The sequence below is a fragment of the Ranitomeya imitator genome, chromosome 4 (genome assembly GCF_032444005.1).
Source record: "Ranitomeya imitator isolate aRanImi1 chromosome 4, aRanImi1.pri, whole genome shotgun sequence".
NCBI classification, from domain to species: Eukaryota; Metazoa; Chordata; class Amphibia; order Anura; family Dendrobatidae; genus Ranitomeya; species Ranitomeya imitator.
Window position 1 is genome coordinate 82933077 of NC_091285.1, and position 27045 is coordinate 82960121.

Below are 27045 nucleotides of genomic sequence, written 5' to 3' on the forward strand. Positions count from 1 at the left end.
AGTGTCATATAGTGTGACTGGGCACCGACCTATAGACTCATACAGTAGGGTAGTGCTTTATAGTGTGACTGAGCACTGTCCTATACTCATACAGCAGTGCAATGCCATATAGTGTGACTGGGCACCATCCCATAGCCTCATACAGTAGTGTAGTGCCATATAGTGTGACTGGGCACCGTCCTATTCTCATGCAGCAGTGTAGTGCCATATAGTGTGACTTGACACCATCCTATAGATGCATTCCGTAGTGTAGTGCAATATAGTGTGACTGGGCACCATCCTATAGACTCATACAGCAGTGTAGTGCCATATAGTGTGATGGGGCACTGTCCTATAGACTCATACAGCAGTGTAGTGCCATATAGTGTGACTGGGCACTGTCCTATAGTCTCATACAGCAGTGTAGTACCATATAGTGTGAAGGGGCACTGTCCTATTGACTCATACAGCAATGTACTGCCATATAGTGTGACTGGGCACTGTCCTATAGACTTATACAGCAGTGTAGTGCCATATAGTATGACGGGGAACTGTCCTATAGACACATACAGCAGTGTAGTGCTATATAGTGTGACTTGGCACCATCCTATAGACGAATACAGTAGTGTAGCGCCATATAGTGTGACTTGGCAACATCCTATAGACTCATATAGGAGTGTAGTGCCATATAGCGTGACTGGGCACCGTCCTATATGTGACACCCCAGGGTCCTGGTTGTCACACTGGCATTGCTTTCCTCACGGGGAGAGTGATGTCACGCTTGGAAGTGAAGGAAGATCTCTTTCACTAGGTAAACACAAGCATACCACACGTTTACACTCCAGCCCAGAAGGGGGAGCTCTGATCCTGCTTGTGGGTGGCTCCCCTATATATATATTCTGGTCTGGAGGGAAAGTCAGTTAGTTCCTGTCAGAGAGACAGAGGAGAAGGAAGCAGAGGGGCCATGCAGCCACGAGAAAGTGCTGCAGCTCCTGGACAGAGAGAAAGTAGAAGGAAGAACAGATTGTAGTGAGCGTGCAGGAGAGCGAAGCACAGGAGAGTGACAACTGGGGAGGACAGCTGCGATGGGACTACCTCCCTGTAAAGCGCAGATACTGGTAGCCAGAAGACGAAGGTTGTGAGGGACTCCAAGACTTACAACAGAAATCGGCAGGACAGCTGGACTTCACGTCACCTGTCTGCCCTAATACTTAGGAGACACAGTGGCGCATAGAGCCCGGGTCGTGATAGAGACCCTGTAAAAAGGCTCGAGCCACCTGTCATACGGGTTAGTGTCCCACCTTTAAGGAGGACAGAAAGAACTGTGAGGACCTTGACAGAAGCCACAGGCAGAAAGGGACTACACCACCACGCTAGAAGGAAGGCTTCTAACTCCACCTGGTAAAGGGGACTCTGAACTCGCTTCCAAGCTGGCCGGACCCTGTCGGTACCTGTGATCTGGTGCCCTGGACTGTGGCTGCCTGAAGTTTTCAGTAAACCAGGTAAACAGACTGAAAACCCTGTGTCCTCTGTTTCTTACCGCACCACCCACCATCTTCATCTACACACCGGGAGCCCTGGGGACCCAACTTCACCTGTGGGAAGTTATACCATCTTAGCTGCCATAACATCACCCCAGAGGACCCCTTTAACCCCTTTCTGCCATCGGACGTACTATTCCGTCCATGTGGGGTGGGCCCTAATTCCCAAGGATGGAATAGTACGTCCAGCGCGATCGGCCGCAGCTGACATCCGGCGCTATGTACCAGGAGCGGTCACGGACCGCCCCCGGCACATTAACCCCCGACACACCGCGATCAAACATGATCGCGGTGTGCCGGCGGTATAGGGAAGCATCGCACAGGGAGGGGGCTCCCTGCGGGCTTCCCTGAGACACCCGCAGCAACGCGATGTGATCACATTGCTGCGAGGGTCTCCTTACCTCCCTCCCTGCTCTAGGCCCGGATCCAAGATGGCCGCGGCATCCGGGTACTGCAGGGAGGGAGGTGGCTTACCAAGTTCCTGCTCAGAGCAGGCGCTTGGTAAGAGCCTGCAGCACTGTAAAGGTACCGTCACATTTAGCGACGCTGCAGCGATCTAGACAACAATCCCGATCGCTGCAGCGTTGCTGTGTGGTCGCTGGAGAGCTGTCGCACAGACAGCTCTCCAGCGACCAACTATGCGAAGTCCCCTGGTAACCAGGGTAAACATCGGGTTACTAAGCGCAGGGCCACGCTTAGTAACCCGATGTTTACCCTGGTTACCAGTGCTAATGTAAAAAAAAACAAACACTACATACTTACATTCCGGTGTCTGTCCCCCGTCGCTGTGCTTTCCTGCACTGACTGTGAGCGCCGGCTGGCCGTAAAGCACAGCGGTGACGTCACCGCTGTAATCTGCTTTACGGCTGGCCGGCGCAGGCAGTGCAGGGAAGCAGAGCGCCGAGGGAAGCTACAGACACCGGAATGTAAGTATGAAGTGTTTTTTTTTTTTTACATTTACACTGGTAACCAGGGTAAACATCGGGTTACTAAGCGCGGCCCTGTGCTTAGTAACCCGATGTTTACCCTGGTTACCATTGAAGACATCGCTGAATCGGCGTCACACACGCCAATTCAGCGATGTCTGCGGGAGATCCAGCGACAAAATAAAGTTCTGGACTTTCTGCTCCGACCAACGATGTCACGGCAGGATCCAGATCGCTGCTGCGTGTCAAACACAACGATTTCGCTATCCAGGACGCTGCAACGTCACGGATCGCTAGCGATATCGTTGTGAAGTTGGTCAGTGTGAAGGTTCCCTAAGTCAGATCACTGATCTGACAGAGTGCTGTGTAAACTGTCAGATCAGTGATCTGTGATGTCCCCCATTGGGACAAAGTAAAAAAGTAAAAAAAAAAAATTCCCACATGTGTTAAAAAAAAATAATAGAAAAAATTCCTAAATAAAGAAAAAAAAATTATTCCCATAAACACATTTATTTATCTAAATAAAAAAACAAAAGTTCACATATTTAGTATCGCCGCGTCCATAACGACCCAACCTATAAAACTGTCCAACTAGTAAACCCCTTCAGTAAACACCGTAAGAAAAAAAAACGAGGCAAAAAACAACGCTTTATTATCATATAGCCGAACAAAAAAAGGAATAACACGCGATCAAAAAGACAGATATAAATAACCATGGTACCGCTGAAAACATCATCTTGTCCCACAAAAAACGAGCCACCATACAGCATCATCAGCAAAAAAATAAAAAAGTTATAGACCTCAGAATAAAGCGATGCAAAAATAATTATTTTTTTTATAAACTAGTGTTTATCGTATAAAAGCGCCAAAACATAAAAAAATGATATAAATGAGGTATCGTTGTAATCGTACTTACCGGAAGAATAAAACTGCTTCATCAATTTTACCAAACACGGAACGGTATAAACGCCTCCCCCAAAAGAAATTCATGAATAGCTGGTTTTTGGTCATTCTGCCTCACAAAAATCAGAATAAAAAAAGCGATCAAAAAATGTCACGTGCCCGAAAATGTTACCAATAAAAACGTCAACTCGTCCCGCAAAAAACAAGACCTCACATGACTCTGTGGACTCAAATATGGAAAAATTATAGCTCTCAAAAAGTGGTAACGCAAAAAATATTTTTTGCAATAAAAAGCGTCTTTCAGTGTGTGACGGCTGCCAATCATAAAAATCCGCTAAAAAACCCGCTATAAAAGTAAATCAAACCCCCCTTCATCACCCCCTTAGTTAGGGAAAAATAAAAAAATTAAAAAAATGTATTTATTTCCATTTTCCCATTAGGGCTAGGGTTAGGGCTAGGCTTAGGGCTAGGGTTAGGGCTAGAGTTAGGGCTAGGGTTAGGGTTAGGGCTAGGGTTAGGGCTAGTGTTGGGGCTAGGGTTAAGGCTAGAGTTAGGGTTGGGGCTAAAGTTAGGGTTAGGATTACATTTACAGTTGGGAATAGGGTTGGGATTAGGGTTAGGGGTGTGCCAGGGTTAGAGGTGTGGTTAGGGTTACCGTTGGGATTAGGGTTATGGGTGTGTTTGGATTAGGGTTTCAGTTATAATTGGGGGTTTTCCACTGTTTAGGCACATCAGGGGCTCTCCAAAAGCGACATGGCGTCCGATTTCAATTCCAGCCAATTCTGCGTTGAAAAAGTAAAACAGTGCTCCTTCCCTTCCGAGCTCTCCCGTGTGCCCAAACAAAAGTTTACTCCAACATATGGGGTATCAGCGTACTCAGGACAAATTGGACAACAACTTTTGGGGTCCAATTTCTCCTGTTACCCTTGGGAAAATACAAAACTGGGGGCTAAAAAATAATTTTTGTGGGAAAAAAAGATTTTTTATTTTCACGGCTCTGCGTTACAAACTGTAGTGAAACACTTGGGGGCTCAAAGTACTCACAACACATCTAGATAAGTTCCTTGGGGGGTCTAGTTTCCAATATGGGGTCACTTGTGAGGGGTTTCTACTGTTTAGGTACATTAGGGGCTCTGCAAACGCAATGTGGCGCCTGCAGACCATTTCATCTAAGTCTGCATTCCAAATGTCGCTCCTTCCCTTCCGAGCCCTCCCATGCGCCCAAACGGTGGTTCCCCCCCACATATGGGGTATCAGCGCGCTCAGGACAAATTGGACAACAACTTTTGGGTTCCAATTTCTCCTGTTACCCTCGGAAAAATACAAAACTGGGGGCTAAAAAAAATGTTTGTGGTAAAAAATGTTTGTTTTATTTTTACGGCTCTGCATTATAAACTTCTTTGAAGCCCTTGGTGGGTCAAAGTGCTCACCACACATCTAGATAAGTTCCTTAGGGGGTCTACTTTCCAAAATGGTGTCACTTGTGGGGGGTTTCAATGTTTAGGCACATCAGTGGCTCTCCAAGCGCAACATGGCATCCCATCTCAATTCCTGTCAATTTTGCATTGAAAAGTCAAACGGCGCTCCTTCCCTTCCGAGCTCTCCCATGCGCCCAAACAGTGGTTTACCCCCACATATAGGGTATCAGCGTACTCAGGACAAATTGTATAACAACTTTTGTGGTCCAATTTCTTCTCTTACTCTTGGGAAAATAAAAAATTGGGGGCGAAAAGATAACTTTTGTAAAAAAAATGATTTTTTATTTTTACGGTTCTGCATTGTCAACTTCTGTAAAGCACTTGGTGGGTCAAAGTGCTCACCACACCTCTAGATAAGTTCCTTAGGGGGTCTACTTTCCAAAATGGTGTCACTTGTGGGGGGTTTCAATGTTTAGGCACATCAGTGGCTCTCCAAACGCAACATGGCGTGTCATCTCAATTCCAGTCAATTTTGCATTGAAAAGTCAAATGGCGCTCCTTCGCTTCCGAGCTCTGTCATGCGCCCAAACAGTGCTTTACCTCAACACATGGGGTATTGGCGTACTCAGAACAAATTGTACAACAACGTTTCGGGTCCATTTTCTCCTGTTACCCTTGGTAAAATAAAACAAATTGGAGCTGAATAAATTTTTTGTGAAAAAAAAGTTAAATGTTAATTTTTATTTAAACATTCCAAAAATTCCTGTGAAACACCTGAAGGGTTAATAAACTTCTTGAATGTGGTTTTGAGCACCTTGAAGGGTGCAGTTTTTAGAATGGTGTCACACCTGTTTATTTTCTATCATATAGAACACCTCAAAATGACTTCAAATGAGATGTGGTCCCTAAAATAAAATGGTGTTGTAAAAATGAGAAATTGCTGGTCAACTTTTAACCCTTATAACTCCCTAACAAAACAAAAAATTGGTTCCATAATTGTGCTGATGTAAAGTAGACATTTGGGAAATGTTACCTATTAAGTATTTTGTGTGACATATCTCTGTGATTTAATTGCATAAAAATTCAAAGTTGGAAAATTGCAAAATTTTCAAAATTTTCACCAAATTTCCGTTTTTTTTCACAAATAAACGCAGGAAATATCAAAGAAATTTTACCACTATCGTGAAGTACAATATGTCACGAAAAAACAATGTCAGAATCACCAGGATCTGTTGAAGCGTTCCAGAGTTATAACCTCATAAAGGGACAGTGGTCAGAATTTTAAAAATTGGCCTGGTCCATAACGTGCAAACCACCCTTGGGGGTAAAGGGGTTAAGCAGCGTTGGTCCCCACTGACCGAACACCACAGGTGGCGTCACGAACACAAAAATGATAAAACTGGCATAAAAATGAGCATCAAAGTGGACACCAAAGGGCGTTAATGAAAGGGTTAAATGACTTTGGGCCACTGATCTCACACTAAGAATACACAGATAGTGATGATCTGAATCAAACCTACATCCCTTTAGCCTGGCCCAAATGGCTTCTGGACATCAGAATTGGCATCAAAGTGTTCAAACAGACGATCTTCACAGATTTGAATAAGTAACTGATGTTTTTAAGGGGTTAAATGACTTTGGACCACTGATCTCACATTAGGAATACAAATCTGTGAAAATTGGCTCTTTGCCCACTTTGATGCCAATTCTGATGCCCAGAACCCATTTGGGCCAGGCTGGAGGGACCTGAGTTTGATGCAGGGCATCACTGTTATGAATTCTGTGGTCAGGCTCCCTCCTGTGGTCATGAGTGGTACTTCGGCTGGTTCTGTCTATGAGCTTCCTTTGGTGGATGAGAGTGGTACTGCGGCTTCTGAGTTTCCTTCCTCAGGTGATGAGGTTAAGTCGTTAGGTGCTGCTCTATTTAACTCCACCTGGTGCTTTGATCCTGGCCTCCAGTCAATGTTCTAGTATTGGTCTTGCTTCCTCCTGGATCGTTCCTGTGGCCTGTCTTCCTGCATAAGCTAAGTTTTGCTTGTGTTATTTTTGCTTGCTATTTTTTCTGTCCAGCTTGCTTTATTGGTTTTTCTTGCTTGCTGGAAGCTCTGAGACGCAGAGGGAGCACCTCTGTACCGTTAGTCGGTGCGGAGGGTCTTTTTGCCCCTCTGCGTGGTTGTTTGTAGGTTTTTGTGTTGACCGCAAAGCTATCTTTCCTATCCTCGGTCTATTCAGTAAGTCGGGCCTCACTTTGCTAAATCTATTTCATCTCTGTGTTTGTATTTTCATCTTACTCACAGTCATTATATGTGGGGGGCTGCCTTTTCCTTTGGGGAATTTCTCTGAGGCAAGGTAGGCTTATTTTTCTACCTTCAGGGCTAGTTAGTTTCTCAGGCTGTGCCGAGTTGCATAGGGAGCGTTAGGCGCAATCCACGGCTACCTCTAGTGTGGTGTGTTAGGATTAGGGATTGCGGTCAGCAGAGTTTCCACGTCTCAGAGCTCGTCATATGTTTTTGGTAAATGTCAGGTCACTTTGTGTGCTCTGAACTTCAATGTCCATTGTGGTTCTAAATTACCAGTTCATAACACATCACTATCTGTGTATTTTAAGTGTCAGATCAGTGGCCCAAAGTCATTTAACCCCTTAAAAACATGTTACTTATTCAAATCTGTGAAAATCGGCTGTTTACCCACTTTGATGCCAGTTTTGATGCCCAGAACCCCTTTGGGCCAGGCTGGAGAGACCTGTTTTTGATGTGGGGCTCCCTGTTCTATATGTCTGCAGTGTGAGATCAGTGGCCCAACGTCATTTAACTCTTTCATTAAAGCCCTTTGGTGCCCACTTTGATGCCTATTTTTGTGCCAGTTGTATAGTTTTTGTAGCTATTGTTAAGTATATTCACATCAGGGCAGCTCGCTGCATTGTATGTTATTATTGTGATGCTTATTATTTGTTGTTAAACCTATAAAAAATAAGAAAAAATTGATGAATAAGAAACTGACGAATAAGAAACCAACTTCGGCCTCATCTGGGCACCGTCCTGTACAGAAGGATGTACATTAGCCCAGAATCACACATCCGCCCAGTGGTCAGCCCTCATTAGGCCGGTTTCAAACGTCAGTGGCTCCGGTACGTGTGGTGACAGTTTCCTCACGTACCGGAGACACTGACACACGTAGACACATTAACCCCTTAATCCCATTTGACGTACTATCCCGTCAAGGTGACCTGGGACTTAATTCCCAGGGACGGGATAGTACGTCATAGCGATTGGCCGCGCTCACGGGGGAAGCACGGCCGATCGCGGCAGGGTGTCAGCTGACTATCGCAGCTGACATCCGGCACTATGTGCAAGGAGTGGTCACGGACCGCCCCTGGCAAATTAACCCCCGACACATTGCGATTAAATATGATTGCAGCGTTCCGGGAGCATAGGGAAGCATCGCCCAGGGAGGGGGCTCCCTGCGGGCTTCCCTAAGACCCACGGAACAAGGCGATGTGCTCATCTTGTACCGAGCGTCTCCTCCCTGCAGGCCCCGGATCCAAAATGGCCACGGGGCTGCATCCGGGTCCTGCAGGGAGGTGGCTTACCAAGAGCCTGCTCAGAGCAAGCGCTGGTAAGCCTGGAGACCTGCATGTCAGATCAGCGATCTGACCTTATAACATGATACCCCCCCTGGGGCAATGTTATATAGTAAAAAAAAAAATTCCCACATGTGTTAAAAAAAATAAAAAAAAATAATTCCTAAATAAAGAAAAAAAAATTATTCCCATAAACACATTTCTTTATCTAAATAAAAAAAAACAAAAGTTCACATATTTAGTATCGCCGCGTCCATAACGACCCAACCTATAAAACTGTCCAACTAGTTAACCCCTTCAGTAAACACCGTAAGAAAAAAAAAACAAGGCAAAAAACAACGCTTTATTATCATACAGCAGAACAAAAAAAGGAATAACACGCAATCAAAAAGACAGATATAAATAACCATGGTACCGCTGAAAACGCCATCTTGTCCCGCAAAAAACGAGCCACCATACAGCATCATCAGCAAAAAAATAAAAAAGTTATAGACCTCATAATAAAGCGATGCAAAAATAATTATTTTTTTTATAAAAGTTTTTATCGTATAAAAGCGCCAAAACATAAAAAATGATATAAATGAGGTATCGTTGTAATCGTACTTACCCGAAGAATAAAACTGCTTCATCAATTTTACCAAACACGGAACGGTATAAACGCCTCCCCCAAAAGAAATTCATGAATAGCTGGTATTTGGTCATTCTGCCTCAAAAAAATCAGAATAAAAAGCGATCAAAAAATGTCACGTGCCCGAAAATGTTACCAATAAAAACGTCAACTCGTCCCGCAAAAAAACAAGACCTGAAATGACTCTGTGGACTCAAATATGGAAAAATTATAGCTCTCAAAAAGTGGTAACACAAAAAATATTTTTTGCAATAAAAAGCGTCTTTCAGTGTGTGACGGCTGCCAATCATAAAAATCCGCTAAAAAAACCCGCTATAAAAGTAAATCAAACCCCCCTTCATCACCCCGTTAGGGAAAAATAAAAAAATTAAAAAAATGTATTTATTTCTATTTTCCCATTAGGGCTAGGGTTAGGGCTAGGGTTAGTGTTGGGGCTAGGGTTAAGGCTACAGTTAGGGTTGGGGCTAAAGTTAGGGTTAGGGTTTGGATTACATTTACAGTTGGGAATAGGGTTGGGATTAGGGTTAGAGGTGTGGTTAGGGTTACCGTTGGGATTAGGGTTATGGGTGTGTTTGGATTAGGGTTTCAGTTATAATTGGGGGTTTTCCACTGTTTAGGCACATCAAGGGCTCTCCAAACGCAACATGGCGTCCGATTTCAATTCCAGCCAATTCTGCGTTGAAAAAGTAAAACAGTGCTCCTTCCCTTCCGAGCTCTCCCGTGTGCCCAAACAAAAGTTTACTCCAACATATGGGGTATCAGCGTACTCAGGACAAATTGGACAACAACTTTTGAGGTCCAATTTCTTCTGTTACCCTTGGGAAAATACAAAACTGGGGGCTAAAAAATAATTTTTGTGGGAAAAAAAAGATTTTTTATTTTCACGGCTCTGCCTTATAAACTGTAGTGAAACACTTGGGGGCTCAAAGTACTCACAACACATCTAGATAAGTTCCTTGGGGGGCCTAGTTTCCAATATGGGGTCACTTGTGGGGGGTTTCTACTGTTTAGGTACATTAGGGGCTCTGCAAACGCAATGTGGCGCCTGCAGACCATTCCATCTAAGTCTGAATTCCAAATGTCGCACCTTCCCTTCTGAGCCCTCCCATGCGCCCAAACGGTAGTTTCCCCCACATGTGGGGTATCAGCGTACTCAGGACAAATTGGACAACAACTTTTAGGGTCCAATTTCTTCTGTTACCCTTGGGAAAATACAAAACTGGGGGCTAAAAAATAATTTTGTGGGAAAAAAAAGATTTTTCATTTTTACGGCTCTGCGTTATAAACTGTAGTGAAACACTTGGGGGTTCAAAGTTCTCACAACACATCTAGATAAGTTCCTTGGGGGGGTCTAGTTTCCAATATGTGGTCACTTGTGGGGGGTTTCTACTGATAAGGTACATTAGGGGCTCTGCAAACGCAATGTGACGCCTGCAGACCATTCCATCTAAGTCTGCATTCCAAATGGCGCTCCTTCCCTTCCAAGCCCTCCTATGCGCCCAAACGGTGGTTCCCCCCCCACATATGGGGTATCAGCACACTCAGGACAAATTGGACAACAACTTTTGGGTTCCAATTTCTCCTGTTACCCTCGGAAAAATACAAAACTGGGGGCTAAATAAAATGTTTGTGGTAAAAAATGTTTGTTTTATTTTTACGGCTCTGCATTATAAACTTCTTTGAAGCCCTTGGTGGGTCAAAATGCTCACCACACATCTAGATAAGTTCCTTAGGGGGTCTACTTTCCAAAATGGTGTCACTTGTGGGGGGTTTCAATGTTTAGGCACATCAGTGGCTCTCCAAACGCAACATGGCGTCCCATCTCAATTCCTGTCAATTTTGCATTGAAAAGTCAAACGGCGCTCCTTCCCTTCCGAGCTCTCCCATGCGCCCAAACAGTGGTTTACCCCCACATATGGGGTATCAGCGTACTCAGGACAAATTGTATAACAACTTTTGGGGTCTAATTTCTTCTCTTACTCTTGGGAAAATAAAAAATTGGGGGCGAAAAGATAATTTTTGTAAAAAAAAATTATTTTTTTATTTTTACGGTTCTGCATTATAAACTTCTGTGAAGCACTTGGTGGGTCAAAGTGCTCACCACACCTCTAGATAAGTTCCTTAGGGGGTCTACTTTCCAAAATGGTGTCACTTGTGGGGGGTTTCAATGTTTAGGCACATCAGTGGCTCTCCAAACGCAACATGGCGTCTCATCTCAATTCCAGTCAATTTTGCATTGAAAAGTCAAATGGCGCTCCTTCGGTTCCGAGCTCTGTCATGCGCCCAAACAGTGCTTTACCTCCACACATGGGGTATTGGCGTACTCAGGACAAATTGTACAACAACGTTTCGGGTCCATTTTCTCTTGTTACCCTTGGTAAAATAAAACAAATTGGAGCTGAATAAATTTTTTGTGAAAAAAAGTTAAATGTTAATTTTTATTTAAACATTCCAAAAATTCCTGTGAAACACCTGAAGGGTTAATAAACTTCTTGAATGTGGTTTTGAGCAGCTTGAAGGGTGCAGTTTTTAGAATGGTGTCACACTTGGGTATTTTCTATCATATAGACCCCCTCAAAATGACATCAAATGAGATGTGGTCCCTAAAATAAAATAAAATGAGAAATTGCTGGTCAACTTTTAACCCTTATAACTCCCTAACAAAACAAAAAATTGGTTCCATAATTGTGCTGATGTAAAGTAGACATTTGGGAAATGTTACCTATTAAGTATTTTGTGTGACATATCTCTGTGATTTAATTTCATAAAAATTCAAAGTTGGAAAATTGCAAAATTTTCACCAAATTTCTGTTTTTTTTCACAAATAAACGCAGGTAATATCAAAGAAATGTTACCACTATCATGAAGCACAATATGTCACGAAAAAACAATGTCAGAATCACCGGGATCCGTTGAAGCGTTCCAGAGTTATAACCTCATAAAGTGACAGTGGTCGGAATTGTAAAAATTGGCCCGGTCCATAACGTGCAAACCACCTTGGGGGTAAAGGGGTTAAGCAGCGTTGGTCCCCACTGACCGAACACCACAGGTGGCGTCACGAACACAAAAATGATAAAACTGGCATAAAAATGAGCATCAAAGTGGACACCAAAGGGCGTTAATGAAAGGGTTAAATGACTTTGGGCCACTGATCTCACACTAAGAATACACAGATAGTGATGATCTGAATCAAACCTACATCCCTTTAGCCTGGCCCAAATGGCTTCTGGACATCAGAATTGGCATCAAAGTGTTCAAACAGACGATTTTCACAGATTTGAATAAGTAACTGATGTTTTTAAGGGGTTAAATGACTTTGGACCACTGATCTCACACTAGGAATACAAATCTGTGAAAATTGGCTCTTTGCCCACTTTGATGCCAATTCTGATGCCCAGAACCCATTTGGGCCAGGCTGGAGGGACCTGGGTTTGATGCAGGGCATCACTATCTGTGTATTTTAAGTGTCAGATCAGTGGCCCAAAGTCATTTAACCCCTTAAAAACATGTTACTTATTCAAATCTGTGAAAATCGGCTGTTTACCCACTTTGATGCCAGTTTTGATGCCCAGAACACCTTGGGCCTGGCTGGAGAGACCTGTTTTTGATGTGGGGCTCCCTGTTCTATATGTCTGCAGTGTGAGATCAGTGGCCCAACGTCATTTAACCCTTTCATTAAAGCCCTTTGGTGCCCACTTTAATGCCCATTTTTGTGCCAGTTGTATCATTTTTGTAGCTGTTGTTAAGTGCATTCACATCAGGGCAGCTCGCTGCATTGTATGTTATTATTGTGATGCTTATTATTTGTTGTTAAACCTATAAAAAAATAAGAAAAAATTGATGAATAAGAAACTGACGAATAAGAAACCAACTTCGGCCTCATCTGGGCACCGTCCTGTACAGAAGGATGTACATTAGCCCAGAATCACACATCCGCCCAGTGGTCAGCCCTCATTAGGCCGGTTTCACACGTCAGTGGCTCCGGTACGTGTGGTGACAGTTTCCTCACGTACCGGAGACACTGACACACGTAGACACATTAACCCCTTAATCCCATTTGACGTACTATCCCGTCAAGGTGACCTGGGACTTAATTCCCAGGGACGGGATAGTACGTCATAGCGATCGGCCGCGCTCACGGGGGGAGCACGGCCGATCGCGGCAGGGTGTCAGCTGACTATCGCAGCTGACATCCGGCACTATGTGCAAGGAGTGGTCACGGACCGACTCTGGCAAATTAACCCCCGACACACTGCGATATACTTATTTATATTTTATAAAAGTAAATGAAACCCCCCTTCATCACCCCCTTAGTTAGGGAAAAATAAAAAAAATTATTTATTTCCATTTTCCAATTAGGGTTAGGGCTACACTTACGGTTGGGATTAGGGTTAGGGGTGTGTTTGGATTAGGGGTGTGTTTGGATTAGGGTTTCAGTTATAATTGGGGAGTTTCCACTGTTTAGGCACATCAGTGGCTCTCCAAACGCGACATGGCGTCCGATCTCAATTCCAGCCAATTCTGCATTGAAAAAGTAAAACAGTGCTCCTTCCCTTCCGAGCTCTCCCGTGTGCCCAAACAGGGGTTTATCCCAACATATGGGGTATCAGCGTACTCAGGACAAACTGGACAACAACTTCTGCAGTCCAATTTCTCTTGTTACCCTTGGGAAAATAAAAATTTGGGGGGCTAAAAAAACATTTTTGTAGGAAAAAAATATTTTTTTATTTTCACGGCTCTGCGTTATAAACTATAGTGAAATACTTGGGGGTTCAAAGTTCTCACAACACATCTAGATAAGTTCTTTGGGGGGCTCTAGGTTCCAATATGGGGTCACTTGTGGGGGGTCTACTTTACAAAATTGTGTCACTTGTGGGGGGTTTCAACGTTTAGGTACATCAGTTGCTCTCCAAATGCAACATGGCATCCCATCTTAATTCCAGCCAATTTTGCATTGAATAGTCAAACGGCGCTCCTTCCCATCCGAGCTCTGCCATGCACCCAAACAGTGGTTTACCCCCACATATGGGGTATCAGCATACTCAGGACAAATTGCACAACAACTTTTGGGGTACAATTTCTTCTGGTACCCTTGGGAAATAAAAAATTGGAGGCGAAAAGTTCATTTTTGTGAAGAAATATTATATTTTATTTTTACGGCTCTACATTATAAACTTCTGTGAAGCACTTGGTGGGTCAAAGTGCTCACCACACATCTAGATAAGTTCCTTAGGGGGTGTACTTTCCAAAATGGTGTCATTTGTGGGGGTTTCAATGTTTAGGCACATTAGTGGCTCTCCAAACGCAACATGGCGTCCCATCTCAATTCCAGCCAATTTTGCATTGAAAAGTCAAATGGCGCTCCTTCGCTTCCGAGCTCTGCCATGCGCCCAAACAGTGGTTTACCCCCACATATGGGGTATCGGGGTACTCAGGACAAATTGTGCAACAACTTTTGGGGTCCATTTTCTCCTGTTACCCTTGGTAAAATAAAACAAATTGGAGCTGAAGTAAATTTTTTGTGAAAAAAAGTTAAACGTTTTTTTTTTTTTTTTAAACATTCCAAAAATTCCTGTGAAGCACCAGAAGGGTTAATAAACTTCTTGAATGTGGTTTTGAGCACCTTGAGGGTTGCAGTTTTTAGAATGGTGTCACACTTGGGTATTTTCTATCATATAGACCCCTCAAAATGACTTCAAATGAGATGTGGTCCCTAAACAAAAATGGTGTTGTAAAAATGAGAAATTGCTGGTCAACTTTTAACCCTTATAACTCCCTAAAAAAAAAAATGTTTCCAAAATTGTGCTGATGTAAAGTAGACATGTGGAAAATGTTACTCATTAAGTATTTTGTGACATATCTCTGTGATTTAAGGGCATAAAAATTCAAAGTTGGAGAATTGCGAAATTTTCAAAATTTTCGCTAAATTTCCGTTTTTTTCACAAATAAACGCAGGTAATATCAAAAAATTTTTACCACTATCATGAAGTACAATATGTCATGAGAAAACAATGTCAGAATCGCTAGGATCCGGTGAAGGGTTCCAGAGTTATAACCTCCTAAAGGGACAGTGGTCAGGATTGTAAAAATTGGCCTGGTCATTAATGTGCAAACCACGTTCGGAGCTTAAGGGATTAAAAATGTGTCTCTGCAGATGTCGGCGTGTTTTCACGGACCGTGGGCAAAACACGGAGACATGTCAGTGTTCGTGGGAGCTCATGGACCCATTAAAGTCAATGGGTGCGTGTAAACATGTACAGCACATGGATGCCATCCGTGTACTTTTTTTTAAAGTCACAGGGTTAAAATTGAAACAAATTGTCTGAATACACGGACAGCACATGGACGATAAACACGGATGACACACGGGACGCTCTGGGACCGTTTCTTCCGGTACCGGAAATATCTGGACGTGATAGACTGGCCTAAGGCCGGTTTCACACATCGGTGGCTCCGGTACGTGTGGTGACAGTTTCCTCACGTACCGGAGACACTGACTCACGTAGACACATTAAAATAAATGTGTCTCTGCACATGTCAGCGTGTTTTAACGGACCGTGTGCAAAACACAGAGACATGTCAGTGTTCATGGGAGCACACGGACCCGCTAAAGTCAATGGGTCCGTGTAAACACGTACTGCACACGGATGCTGTCCGTGTGCACTCCGTGTGCGTTTTTCCTGTCATAGGGTTAAAATTGTAAAAATTGTTGCAAAACACGGACACACGTACAGCACATGGACACTATACACGTACTCACGGACATCACACGGATGGCCTACGTGAGCACATGGACACGGATAACTCCGGTACCGGAATTATCTGGACGTGTGGTGTGAGACTGGCCTCACACAGGCTCCCATACAGTTTGCCACATACGCCAGCTCAGCGCTCCGGCATGCTACATTAGGGCGCCGGTATGTGGACACAGCGCCGCCTACGTCACTACACGGCTGGCACCGAACTGTCCTGTGCAGACGAGAGCAACACGTACAGGAAGTGCCACGTGTACTAAGCACGCATGCGCGGGGCCGCCCCGGGGCTGGGACTGTGCACTTCCTGCTACCTAATACCCAGTGCTGAATTCTTCTATTATCGCCAATAATCCCGGGCCTGCTGCATCCGGACACCGGCACTGAGGGCCACCATGAGCGGATAAGTTGCTCCCGCTGTCACCTCAGCAGTATCTCGGAGCGGGTGAATCTTTGTAGCCCTCCCTCCACCTACACAGGACTCCGCCACCATGTCCAACGCCGGGTACAACTCCCAAAATGGGGGATCAGGGCCGCCCTACTCCAATGGTAAGCACGAACGTGTTGTGTGTGGTCAGCAGCCCTGCGTGTGGCCCCTGGAGGTCACAGGTGCGGAGCCGCGGTGCCCGTGTTGTGTAGGTGACCCCTGGGATCCGGTAGGGGAGAATGAGCGGAGGCTGCCAGCAGGGAAGGGGTTACTAGAGAGGCGAGATCTGTGTACATATGGCAGGTACTGTGTATGTAATGGAGAGCTGGGCTGTCAGTGGTCAGGTAATGGAGAGCTGGGCTGTCAGTGGTCAGGTAATGGAGAGCTGGGCTGTATGTGGTCAGGTAATGGAGAGCTGGGCTGTATGTGGTCAGGTAATGGAGAGCTGGGCTGTCAGTGGTCAGGTAATGGAGAGCTGGGCTGTATGTGGTCAAGTAATGGAGAGCTGGGCTGTATGTGGTCAAGTAATGGAGAGCTGGGCTGTATGTGGTCAGGTAATGGAGAGCTGGGCTGTCAGTGGTCAGGTAATGGAGAGCTGGGCTGTCAGTGGTCAGGTAATAGGGAGCTGGGCTGTCAGTGGTCAGGTAATAGGGAGCTGGGCTGTCAGTGGTCAGGTAATAGGGAGCTGGGCTGTCAGTGGTCAGGTAATAGGGAGCTGGGCTGTCAGTGGTCAGGTAATGGAGAGCTGGGCTGTCAGTGGTCAGGTAATGGAGAGCTGGGCTGTATGTGGTCAGGTAATGGAGAGCTGGGCTGTATGTGGTCAGGTAATGGAGAGAGCTGTCTGGTCAAGTAATGGAGAGCTGGGCTGTCAGTGGTCAGGTAGTAGGGAGCTGGGCTGTCAGTGGTCAGGTAATGGAGAGCTGGGCTGTCAGTGGTCAGGTAATGGAGAGCTGGGCTGTCAGTGGTCAGGTAATGGAGAGCTGGGCTGTCTGGTCAGGTAATGGAGAGCTGGGCTGTCAGTGGTCAGGTAATGGAGAGCTGGGCTGTCAGTGGTCAGGTAATGGAGAGCTGGTCTGTCAGTGGTCAGGTAATGGAGAGCTGGGCTGTCAGTGGTCAGGTAATGGAGAGCTGGGCTGTCAGTGGTCAGGTAATAGGGAGCTGGGCTGTTAGTGGTCAGGTAATGGAGAGCTGGCCTGTCAGTGGTCAGGTAATAGAGAGCTGGGCAGTCCGTGGTCAGGTAATAGAGAGCTGGGCTGTCCGTGGTCAGGTAATAGGGAGCTGGGCTGTCAGTGGTCAGGTAATAGGGAGCTGGCCTGTCAGTGGTCAGGTAATAGGGAGCTGGGCTGTCAGTGGTCAAGTAATGGAGAGCTGGGCTGTCAGTGGTCAGGTAATGTAGAGAGCCGGGCCGCTGCCAGTGGTCACGTAATGTAGAGAGCTGGGCTGTCAGTGGTCACGTAATGTAGAGAGCTGGGCTGCCAGTGGCCACGTAATGTAGAGAGCTGGGCTGTCAGTGGTCAGGTAATGGAGAGCTGGGCCGCCAGCGGTCAGGTGGTGTAACCAGTGCTGGCTCTTGTACGCGGCCTTAGACCACTATACACAGGTGCTTGCACTCGCCGTACACTGTCTGGGCTCCTGGCTTCAGGTTGTGCTGTGTCCCGTGGAGCAGCTGTCACCTTTGAGCTCTGACTGCAGCTGGTCCCCGAGCTGAGGCTTCTCTCCCACCAGTGGACATGGAGCCGATGTGACCCCAGGTCCGGTGTGTGCCCGGGTCAGGCCAGTTTATAGTACTTGCTCATAGTTGTGGACCCTTTTGTTTCTCAGGTATATGTAGGTGTGGGGGGCTCTTATCTATGACTTGGTGTGTAGATTAGGATTGCTCCTGTCTTATGATGACACACAGTGGGGTAATCTTGTGTGGAGCGGCTTCAGTAGAGAAAAGCGGTTTCTAAGTTCTGATACTAAATGCCTAACATCTGCCAGTAATCAGACGATGGTGGACGGCCAGGATCTGCTGGAGTTGGCTGAGAGTTCTGGCTTTTACCAGTCGCCACATCGGACATCTGTGGCCGGTGGAGGTTTTGTGGTAACTATGGAACCTGCTAATGCCGCCAGGGCTGCCAGACGGCGCTCACTGTCCGTCACCCTGACACTACAGCCTCTTAGTCACTCACATTACTAGCTTTTTCGTGTGTCAGAGAAGTGATGGTTTTTTTTTTTGTTTTTTTTCTCCATGTTGTGAAGCTTGGTTGTGAGGGACTGTCATGTATTAAACGTATTTTTTTTTTTTTAGTTTTATGGGAATTGGTAGCATCTTAACACCATTCTGACGATATCAGGCCCTCATGTCTCTGGATAAATTCATACCCTATGACAGCTCTCCTGTATATATGCTATAGGTAGAGACAGGAAGATCTTTGCCTTCTGTCGTTCAGGCTGTGACTACACTGTGAATAAAAGCTATAATACCGTAAATGTCTGAGTACAGGCGGATGTCACGGTTTCAATCTGGAAATGCCACAGCAAAACCTGCAATGATAAATATGGAAAAAGGTGCACATTTCTCTTCTCTCTTAGCTTTGTCAGGGGTGAAAATTGTGGTTAGCATAAACTGTTGTCTTGCTGTGGATCTCAGATTTTTAGCAGCTGTCAATTTACACGGGTGTTTTTCCACAATGTGTTCATAAGGTTTTTTGGGAAATCTCACACCCAGCGCTTCCTCTGTAACATTCAACACTTTTTCCAGGATTAAAATCCTGTGTATGCTCCCCTCATGCACATGGCTCCCAGGTCCCCTGACACAGAAGAAATATCCCCTGCCTATGCTCCCCTCCTGCACATGCCCTCCAGGTCCCCTGACACAGAAGAAATATCCCCTGCCTATGCTCCCCTCATGCACATACTCTCCTGGTCTCCTGACACAGAAGAAATATCCCCTGCCTATGTGACCCTCATGCACATGCCCTCCTGGTCCCCTGACACAGAAGAAATATCCCCTGCCTATGCTCTCCTCATGCACATACCCTCCAGGTCCCCTGACACAGAAGAAATATCCCCTGCCTATGCTCCCCTCATGCACATGCCCTTCAGGTCGCCTGACACAGAAGAAATATCCCCTGCCTATGTGACCCTCATGCACATGCCATCCAGGTCCCCTCACAAAGAAGAAATATCCACTGCCTATGTGACCCTCCTGCACATGCCCTCCAGGTCGCCTGACACAGAAGAAATATCCCCTCCCTATGCTCCCCTCATGCACATACTCTCCTGGTCCCCTCACAAAGAAGAAATATCCCCTGCCTATGCTCTCCTCATGCACATGCCCTCCAGGTCCCCTCACAAAGAAGAAATATCCCCTGCCTATGTGACCCTCCTGCACATGCCCTTCAGGTCCCCTGACACAGAAGAAATATCCCCTGCCTATGCTCCCCTCCTGCACATGCCCTCCAGGTCCCCTGACACAGAAGAAATATCCCCTGCCTATGCTCCCCTCATGCACATACTCTCCTGGTCTCCTGACACAGAAGAAATATCCCCTGCCTATGTGACCCTCATGCACATGCCCTCCAGGTCCCCTGACACAGAAGAAATATCCCCTGCCTATGCTCCCCTCATGCACATGCCCTTCAGGTCGCCTGACACAGAAGAAATATCCCCTGCCTATGTGACCCTCATGCACATGCCATCCAGGTCCCCTCACAAAGAAGAAATATCCACTGCCTATGTGACCCTCCTGCACATGCCCTCCAGGTCGCCTGACACAGAAGAAATATCCCCTGCCTATGCTCTCCTCATGCACATGCCCTCCAGGTCCCCTGACACAGAAGAAATATCCCCTGCCTATGCTCCCCTCATGCACATACTCTCCTGGTCCCCTGACACAGAAGAAATATCCCCTGCCATTTTGGAAGGTTTCTTCTGGTTATAACATGTTCATTGGATGACCTCTACAGTACCCCTCCGCCTCACCTCTACATCTCCCTTTTTATTACCTTGCCCAAGCATATAAAAATATTTTTTATAAACGAGACGGCGCTTGTGTTGGTATAGTACCAGCAGTAAAGCATATGGTTAGTGTTTTCCATATGTTTTGCATAGATCTTTTAACATAAAATCGCAGCGTTCTTCTGTACTTATTTTCTGGCTAAAACTGGCCATACACATTAGAGGTCTGTCTGCTGAACTGTCCGACAACTCTTCCAACCCCCGCAGACACCGGAAGACTCAGTTGGGCTGGACGTTCCTGTTCTTTCTGAGCGAGCTGCTGCCCGTCCTCTGCAAGCAGCTAATCTTTCTAACAAACAAAAGGGAGGCATCATTGAATTACATTCTCCATATCCATATGTCCTCTGCCATAATACAGTGGGTACGGAAAGTATTCAGACCCCTTTAAATGTTTCACTTTTATTTCATTGCAGCCACTTGGTAAATTCAAAAAAGTTCATTTTTTTTTCTCATTAATGTACACTCTGCACCCCATGTTGACTGAAAAATAACAGAAATGTAGTAGTTTTTGCAAATTTATTAAAAAACTGAAATATCACATGGTCATAAGCGTTCAGACCCTTTGCTCAGTAATGAGTAGAAGCACCTTTTGAGCTAGTACAGCCATGAGTCTACTTGGGAATGATGCAACAAGGTTTTCACTCCTGGATTTGGGGATCCTCTGCCATTCTTCCTTGCAGATCCTCTCCAGTTCCGTAAGGTTGGATGGTGGACAGCCATTTTCAGGTCTCTCCAGAAATGCTCAATTGGGTTTAGGTCAGGGCTCTGGCTGGGCCAGTCAAGAATGGTCACAGAGCTGTTCTGAAGCCACTCCTTTGTTATTTTAGCTGTGTGCTTAGGGTCATTGTCTTGTTGGAAGGTGAACCTTCGGCCAAGTCTGAGGTCCAAAGCACTTTGGAAGAGGTTTTCATCCAGGATATCTCTGTACTTGGCCACATTCATGTTTTCTTCAATGACAACCAGTCGTCCTGTCCCTGCAGCTGAAATACACGCCCATAGCATGATGCTGCCACCACCATGTTTCACTGTTGGGATTGTATTGGGCAGGTGATGTGCAGTGCCTGGCTTTCTCCACACATACCGCTTAGAATTATCACCAAAAAGTTCAACAGACCAGAGAATCTTATTTCTTATAGTCTGGGAGTCCTTCATGTGTTTTTTTTTTTTTTTTTTTTTTTTTTTTTAATAAAGCAAACTCTATACGGGCTTTCATATGTCTTGCACTAAGAAGATGCTTCTGTCGGGCCACTCTGCCATAAAGGCCTGACTGGTGGAGGGCTGCAGTGATAGTTAACTTTGTGGAACTTTCTCCCATATCCCTACTGCATCTCTGGAGCTTAGTCACAGTGATCTTGGGGGTCATTCTTTACCTCTCACACAATGGCTCTTCTCCCATGATTTCTCAGTTTGGCTGGACCGCCAGGTCTAAGAAGACTTCTGGTGGTCCCAAACGTTTTTAAACCCCTTTCTGACATTAGACGTACTATCCCGTTGAGGTGGGGTGAAGGGATAGTACGTCATAGCGATCGGCTGTGCTCACGGGGGTAGCGCGGCCGGGTGTCAGCTGCCTATTGCAGCTGACATCCGGCACTATGTGCCAGGAGCGGTCACGGACTGCCCCCGGCACACTGCGATCAAACATGATCGCAGTGTTCCGGTGGTATAGGGAAGCATTACGCAGGGAGGGGGCTCCCTGCTTGCTTCCCTGAGACCCCTGGAGCAACGTGATGTGATCGCGTTGCTGCGAGGGTCTCTTACGGTTGGGATTAGGGTTAGAGGTGTGGTTAGGGTTAGGTGTGTGTTCGGGTTAGGGTTGGAGTTAGAATTGGGGGTTTCCACTGTTTAGGCACATCAGTGGCTCTCCAAACTTGACATGGCGTCCGATCTCAATTCCAGCCAATTCTGCGTTGAAAAAGTAAAACAGCGCTCCTTCCCTTCTGAGCTTTCCCGTGTGCCCAAACAGGGGTTTATCCCAACATATAGGGTATCAGCGTACTCAGGACAAATTGTACAACAACTTTTAGGGTCCAATTTCTTCTTACCCTTGGGAAAATAAAAAATTGGGGGTGAAAAGTTCATTTTTGTGAAAAAATATGATTTTTTTATTTTTACGGCTCTGCATTATAAACTTCTGTGAAGCACTTGGTGGGTCAAAGTGCTCACCAATAACTAGATAAGTTCCTTAGGGGGTCTACTTTCCAAAATGGTGTCACTTGTGGGGGGGTTTCGATGTTTAGGCACATCAGTGGCTCTCCAAACGCAACATGGCGTCCCATCTCAATTCCTGTCAGTTTTGCATTGAAAAGTCAAATGGCGCTCCTTCCCTTCCGAGCTCTCCCATGCGCCCAAACAGTGGTTTACTCCCACATATGGGGTATCGGCGTACTCAGGAGAAATTGTACAACAACTTTTGGGGTCCATTTTTCTCCTGTTACCCTTGGTAAAATAAAACAAATTGGAGCTGAAGTAATTTTTTTGTGAAAAAAGTTTAAATGTTCATTTTTTTATTTAAACATTCCAAAAATTCTTGTGAAACACCTGAAGGGTTAATAAACTTCTTGAATGTGGTTTTGAGCACATTGAGGGGTGCAGTTTTTAGAATGCTGTCACACTTGGGTATTTTCTATCATATAGACCCCTCAAAATGACTTCAAATGAGATGTGGTCCCTAGAAAAAAAAAAATGGTTGGGATAAAAATGAGAAATTGCTGGTCAACTTTTAACCCTTATAACTCCCTAACAAAAAAAAATTGGTGTTCCAAAATTGTGCTGATGTAAAGTAGACATGTGGGAAATGTTACTTAAAGGGAACCTGTCACCCCGTTTTTTGAGATTGAGCTATAAATACTGTTAAATAGGGCCTGCGCTGTGTGTTCCTATAGTGTATGTAGTGTACCCCGATTCCCCATGTATGCTGAGAAATAACTTACCAAAGTCGCCGTTTTCGCCTGTCAATCAGGCTGGTCAGGTCGGGAGGGCGTGGTGACATCGCTGGTTCTTCCTCAGCTTTACGTTGGTGGCGTAGTGGTGAAGACACAGCGCGCGATCTGCGCTGTCATCCCTTTCGTCGGTGGGGGCGGCCATCTTCCTGGGGCCGCGCGTGTGCAGATCGAGTGCTCTGCTGCACGGGGCTTCAGGAAAATGGCCGCGGGATGCCGCGCGTGCGCATTAGAGATCGCGGCGGCCATTTTCCCAAAGCCGAGTTTGCATCTCGGCTTTGGGAAAATGGCCGCCGCGATCTCTAATGCGCACGCGTGGCATCCCGCGGCCATTTTCCTGAAGCCCCGTGCAGCAGAGCACTCGATCTGCGCACGCGCGGCCCCAGGAAGATGGCCGCCCCCACCGATGCAAGGGATTACAGCGGAGATCGCGCGCTGCTTGTTCACCACTACGCCACTACGCCACCAACGTAAAGCTGAGGAAGAACCACCGATGTCACCACGCCCTCCCGACCTGACCAGCCTGATTGACAGGCGAAAACGGCGACTTTGGTAAGTTATTTCTCAGCATACATGGGGAATCGGGGTACACTACATACACTATAGGAACACACAGCGCAGGCCCTATTTAACAGTATTTATAGCTCAATCTCAAAAAACGGGGTGACAGGTTCCCTTTAAGTATTTTGTGTGACATATCTCTGTGATTTAATTGCATAAAAATTCAAAGTTGGAAAATTGCGACATTTTCACAATTTTTGCCAAATTTCCATTTTTTTTTTTCACAAATAAATGCAGGTAATATCAAAGAAATTTTATCACTATCATGAAGTACAATATGTCACGAGAAAACAATGTCAGAATCACCGGGATCGGTTGAAGCGTTCCAGAGTTATAACCTCCTAAAGGGACAGTGGTCAGAATTGTAAAAATTGGCCTGGTCATTAACGTGCAAACCACCCTCGGGGGTAAAGGGGTTAAACGTTATGGAGGCCACTGTGCTCTTGGGAACCTTGGGTACTGCAGAAATCCTGCTGTAACCTTGGTCAGATCTGTGCCTTGCCACAATTCTGTCTCTGAGCTCCTTGGCCAGTTCCTTTGACCTCCTGATTCTCATGTGGTCTGACATGTACTGTGAGCTGTGAGGTCTTATATAGACAGGTGTGCGCCTTTCCAAATCAAGTCCTATCAGTTTACCTAAACACAGCTGGACTCCAGTGAAGAGGTAGAACCATCTCAAGGAGGATCACAAGGAAATGGACATCATGTGACTTACAGTGGTGATCAAAAGTCCTGCATAGGATAAATTGATTCTTCAAGTTTTAAACGTTTTCTGTGGAATATCTTCGATGCTGATATGACATATTATATTATATGGTTTTGTTCAGAATACAATTTTGCATTCTCTCCCTATAATTTTTTTAGCTTTTGAAGCAGTTTTGCCTGAAATTATTGCAACAATATGGGAATTGAAAGCAGAACTAAACATTGTACAGCTTCAGATCCAAAATTAGCCAATCACAGATGAGGTTCTTGTGACCAATCATAACCTGGATATGGCAGCCAATCACATCTGCTGCTTTGTTTGTTTTATCTGTTGGTCTATCTAGTGAATCGTACTGTAGAGTTTTATGATGGAGCCTTCTGTCAGCGGAGGATCATGTGGGAGTTGTGGTGCTACATGAAGAGGGTTATACTGGCCCCCAGATCACAAGGAAGCTCGGCTGTAATCAGAGTACAGTCGTAGAATTTTGCAGAAACATAAGCAGCTTGGAATCACCCAGGACAGGCCCAGATCTGGTCGGCCCAGAAAGGGAGGATAGAGTACTGATAAGAACATCCCTTGCCAATCGAAAGCTCATCTCTCCTCAGCTTCTGCGAGAATGGCAAGAAAAGTGCAATATTGAGGTAGCAACATCAACTGTTAGGAAGAGATGTTTGGAAGCAGGATTGATAGGGTGCAAGGCCCGAAAGAAGCCATTGATGACAGCCATACAAAGAAAGGCGAAAACTGTGGGCATTGAAATAGTTAAAATGGAGGAGTGGGAAAAAGTGCTTTTTAGTGATGAAAGCACTTTTTGAATTTTAGGAAATGATGGCAAGTCTTATGTGAGAAGGTTCCCACATGAAGAGTACAAGCCCGAGTGTTTGAGCTTCTCTGTGAATCATCCGATGAAAGTAATGGTCTGGGGCTGTATGGCAGCCAATGGTGTTGGAAGGCTTCATGTTGTGGAGGGTATGGTTAATGCAAAAAAATACATAGACATCCTTAATAAGAAAATGCTGCCTTCTGCTCAACACTCTGAATTAAATAAAAAATAATAAATCTTAAAAAGTTAAAATTTAAGTCTGTGTGAACTTGCATTGGAAGTTAGTGAACTTAGAAACCTGTTCACCATTCTACACACTGTACTAGTGTAGGTATGGTTATGCTGTAAAAAAATTATCAAAAATGCACATACCATAACAATTTATACACTTGGGACATTCAAAAATGAGTATGGCATACAATGAGGGATTACAAAAACATATCTGTTCCACCAGTTTCACTGTAGAGATGCAGAAGTATGAAACATATAGTTTTCTTCACGCCTATACAGGACTTTTGAACACCATTGTAAATATGAGTGTCTGAGCAAAGAGTCTGAATACTTATGACCATGTGATATTTCAGTTTTTCTTTATTAAATTTGCAAAAAATTTTACATTTCAGTTTTTTTTTTCAGTCAAGATGGGGTGCAGAGTGTACATTAATGAGAAAAAAATGAACTTTATTTAATTTATCAAATGGCTGCAATGAAAGAGTGAAAAATTTAGAGGGGTCTGAATACTTTCCGTACCCACTGTATATTGAGGAACAAAGTCTCGAGATCCCCGCATATATTAGTTTGTGTGCCAATTATGCCCAAATCAAAGACTTAAGCAAGCTTTTATCTAATGTGTAAGGTGGCCTTTAGACCATGATTTCTGTTTATAGAAAACCGGCAATTGCTATTGTCAATGGATGGCACAAGCGTCTCCAGGCGTTTGCCATTTTGAGAAAATATCTATCTTGTAAAATACTTCAGAATTTGCAACCAACGCTCTTACTTTAGTGGATACGTTTTATTTTTAGCTAGTTGTAAGTCGGTCCATATTTCTCTACTTGCTAACATAAATTAGTTTTTTTTTTTTGATGGCTAAGTAGAGTTGGGTGCAAAGGCATGTTCATAGTCTGTGAGGACAACTAAATGGAGTCAGCGGTTCTCCCCCTTTCTACTTTCCCAGTCCCATCTTTCAGGCTTTCAGACAGAAGCTATTGACATTTGGCAAAGATGCAATATGAACCTTGCCTAATGTGACTTTATAACACCTTCCCAACATGTGCGTATGTGTACAGCGCTGCCTTCCCACAAACCGACATACATATACTTTTTCATGATTGCGGCAGCGCTCATTGTGAGCCTGCACAATCAGATGCAGGTGTAAGCAGTTTGTGAGAGCTGACAGTCTGTAGTTACTCCCACAATCGGTGCGATCACTGATCGCAGGCGTTTGACTCCTCTGATACCGCTGCCAATAGTGACAGCAACAACAAGGGGCATCGCAGAGGGAGGAAGCTTCCTCTCTGCTCCAGTCGGCCCAACTCCTTTGCAGTTGCTTTGTACCGGTGGTCTTTATGGTGACCCCTGGCAGAAAGATGGCCGCAGGGTTACTCGGGGACGGTGGCCTGTATGCTCCTGCTCAGAGCGTGAGTCGGCATGCCTCCTCCATGCCGGTTAGACGCTAATCTAATGCCCTGAAATGCAGAAGCACTGCAGAGTATTAGATCAGCAATCAGTTAGTGGAAGTTGGTGTCACATCCTGGGACACTGGAAAGAAAAAAAAAAAAAAAAAATCACACAAATGAGAAAATATTAATCCAATAAATTTATGTAAAAAAACAAAAAAAGTACACATTTGTTAATGCT

At 45.2% G+C, this 27045-nt stretch overlaps 1 protein-coding gene across 1 annotated transcript in view; it reads left to right on the forward strand.

Annotated features, from left to right (window-relative positions):
• Positions 1-16002: 16002 nt before the first annotated feature.
• SEC24A (SEC24 homolog A, COPII coat complex component) overlaps positions 16003-27045 on the forward strand; it is a 122386-nt gene continuing 111343 nt past the window's right edge. Inside the window, exon 1 of the mRNA XM_069763851.1 lies at positions 16003-16276. Within this exon, the coding sequence (XP_069619952.1) occupies positions 16219-16276 (58 nt within the window). The 5' untranslated portion in view covers positions 16003-16218. The remainder of the gene's footprint in view (positions 16277-27045) is intronic.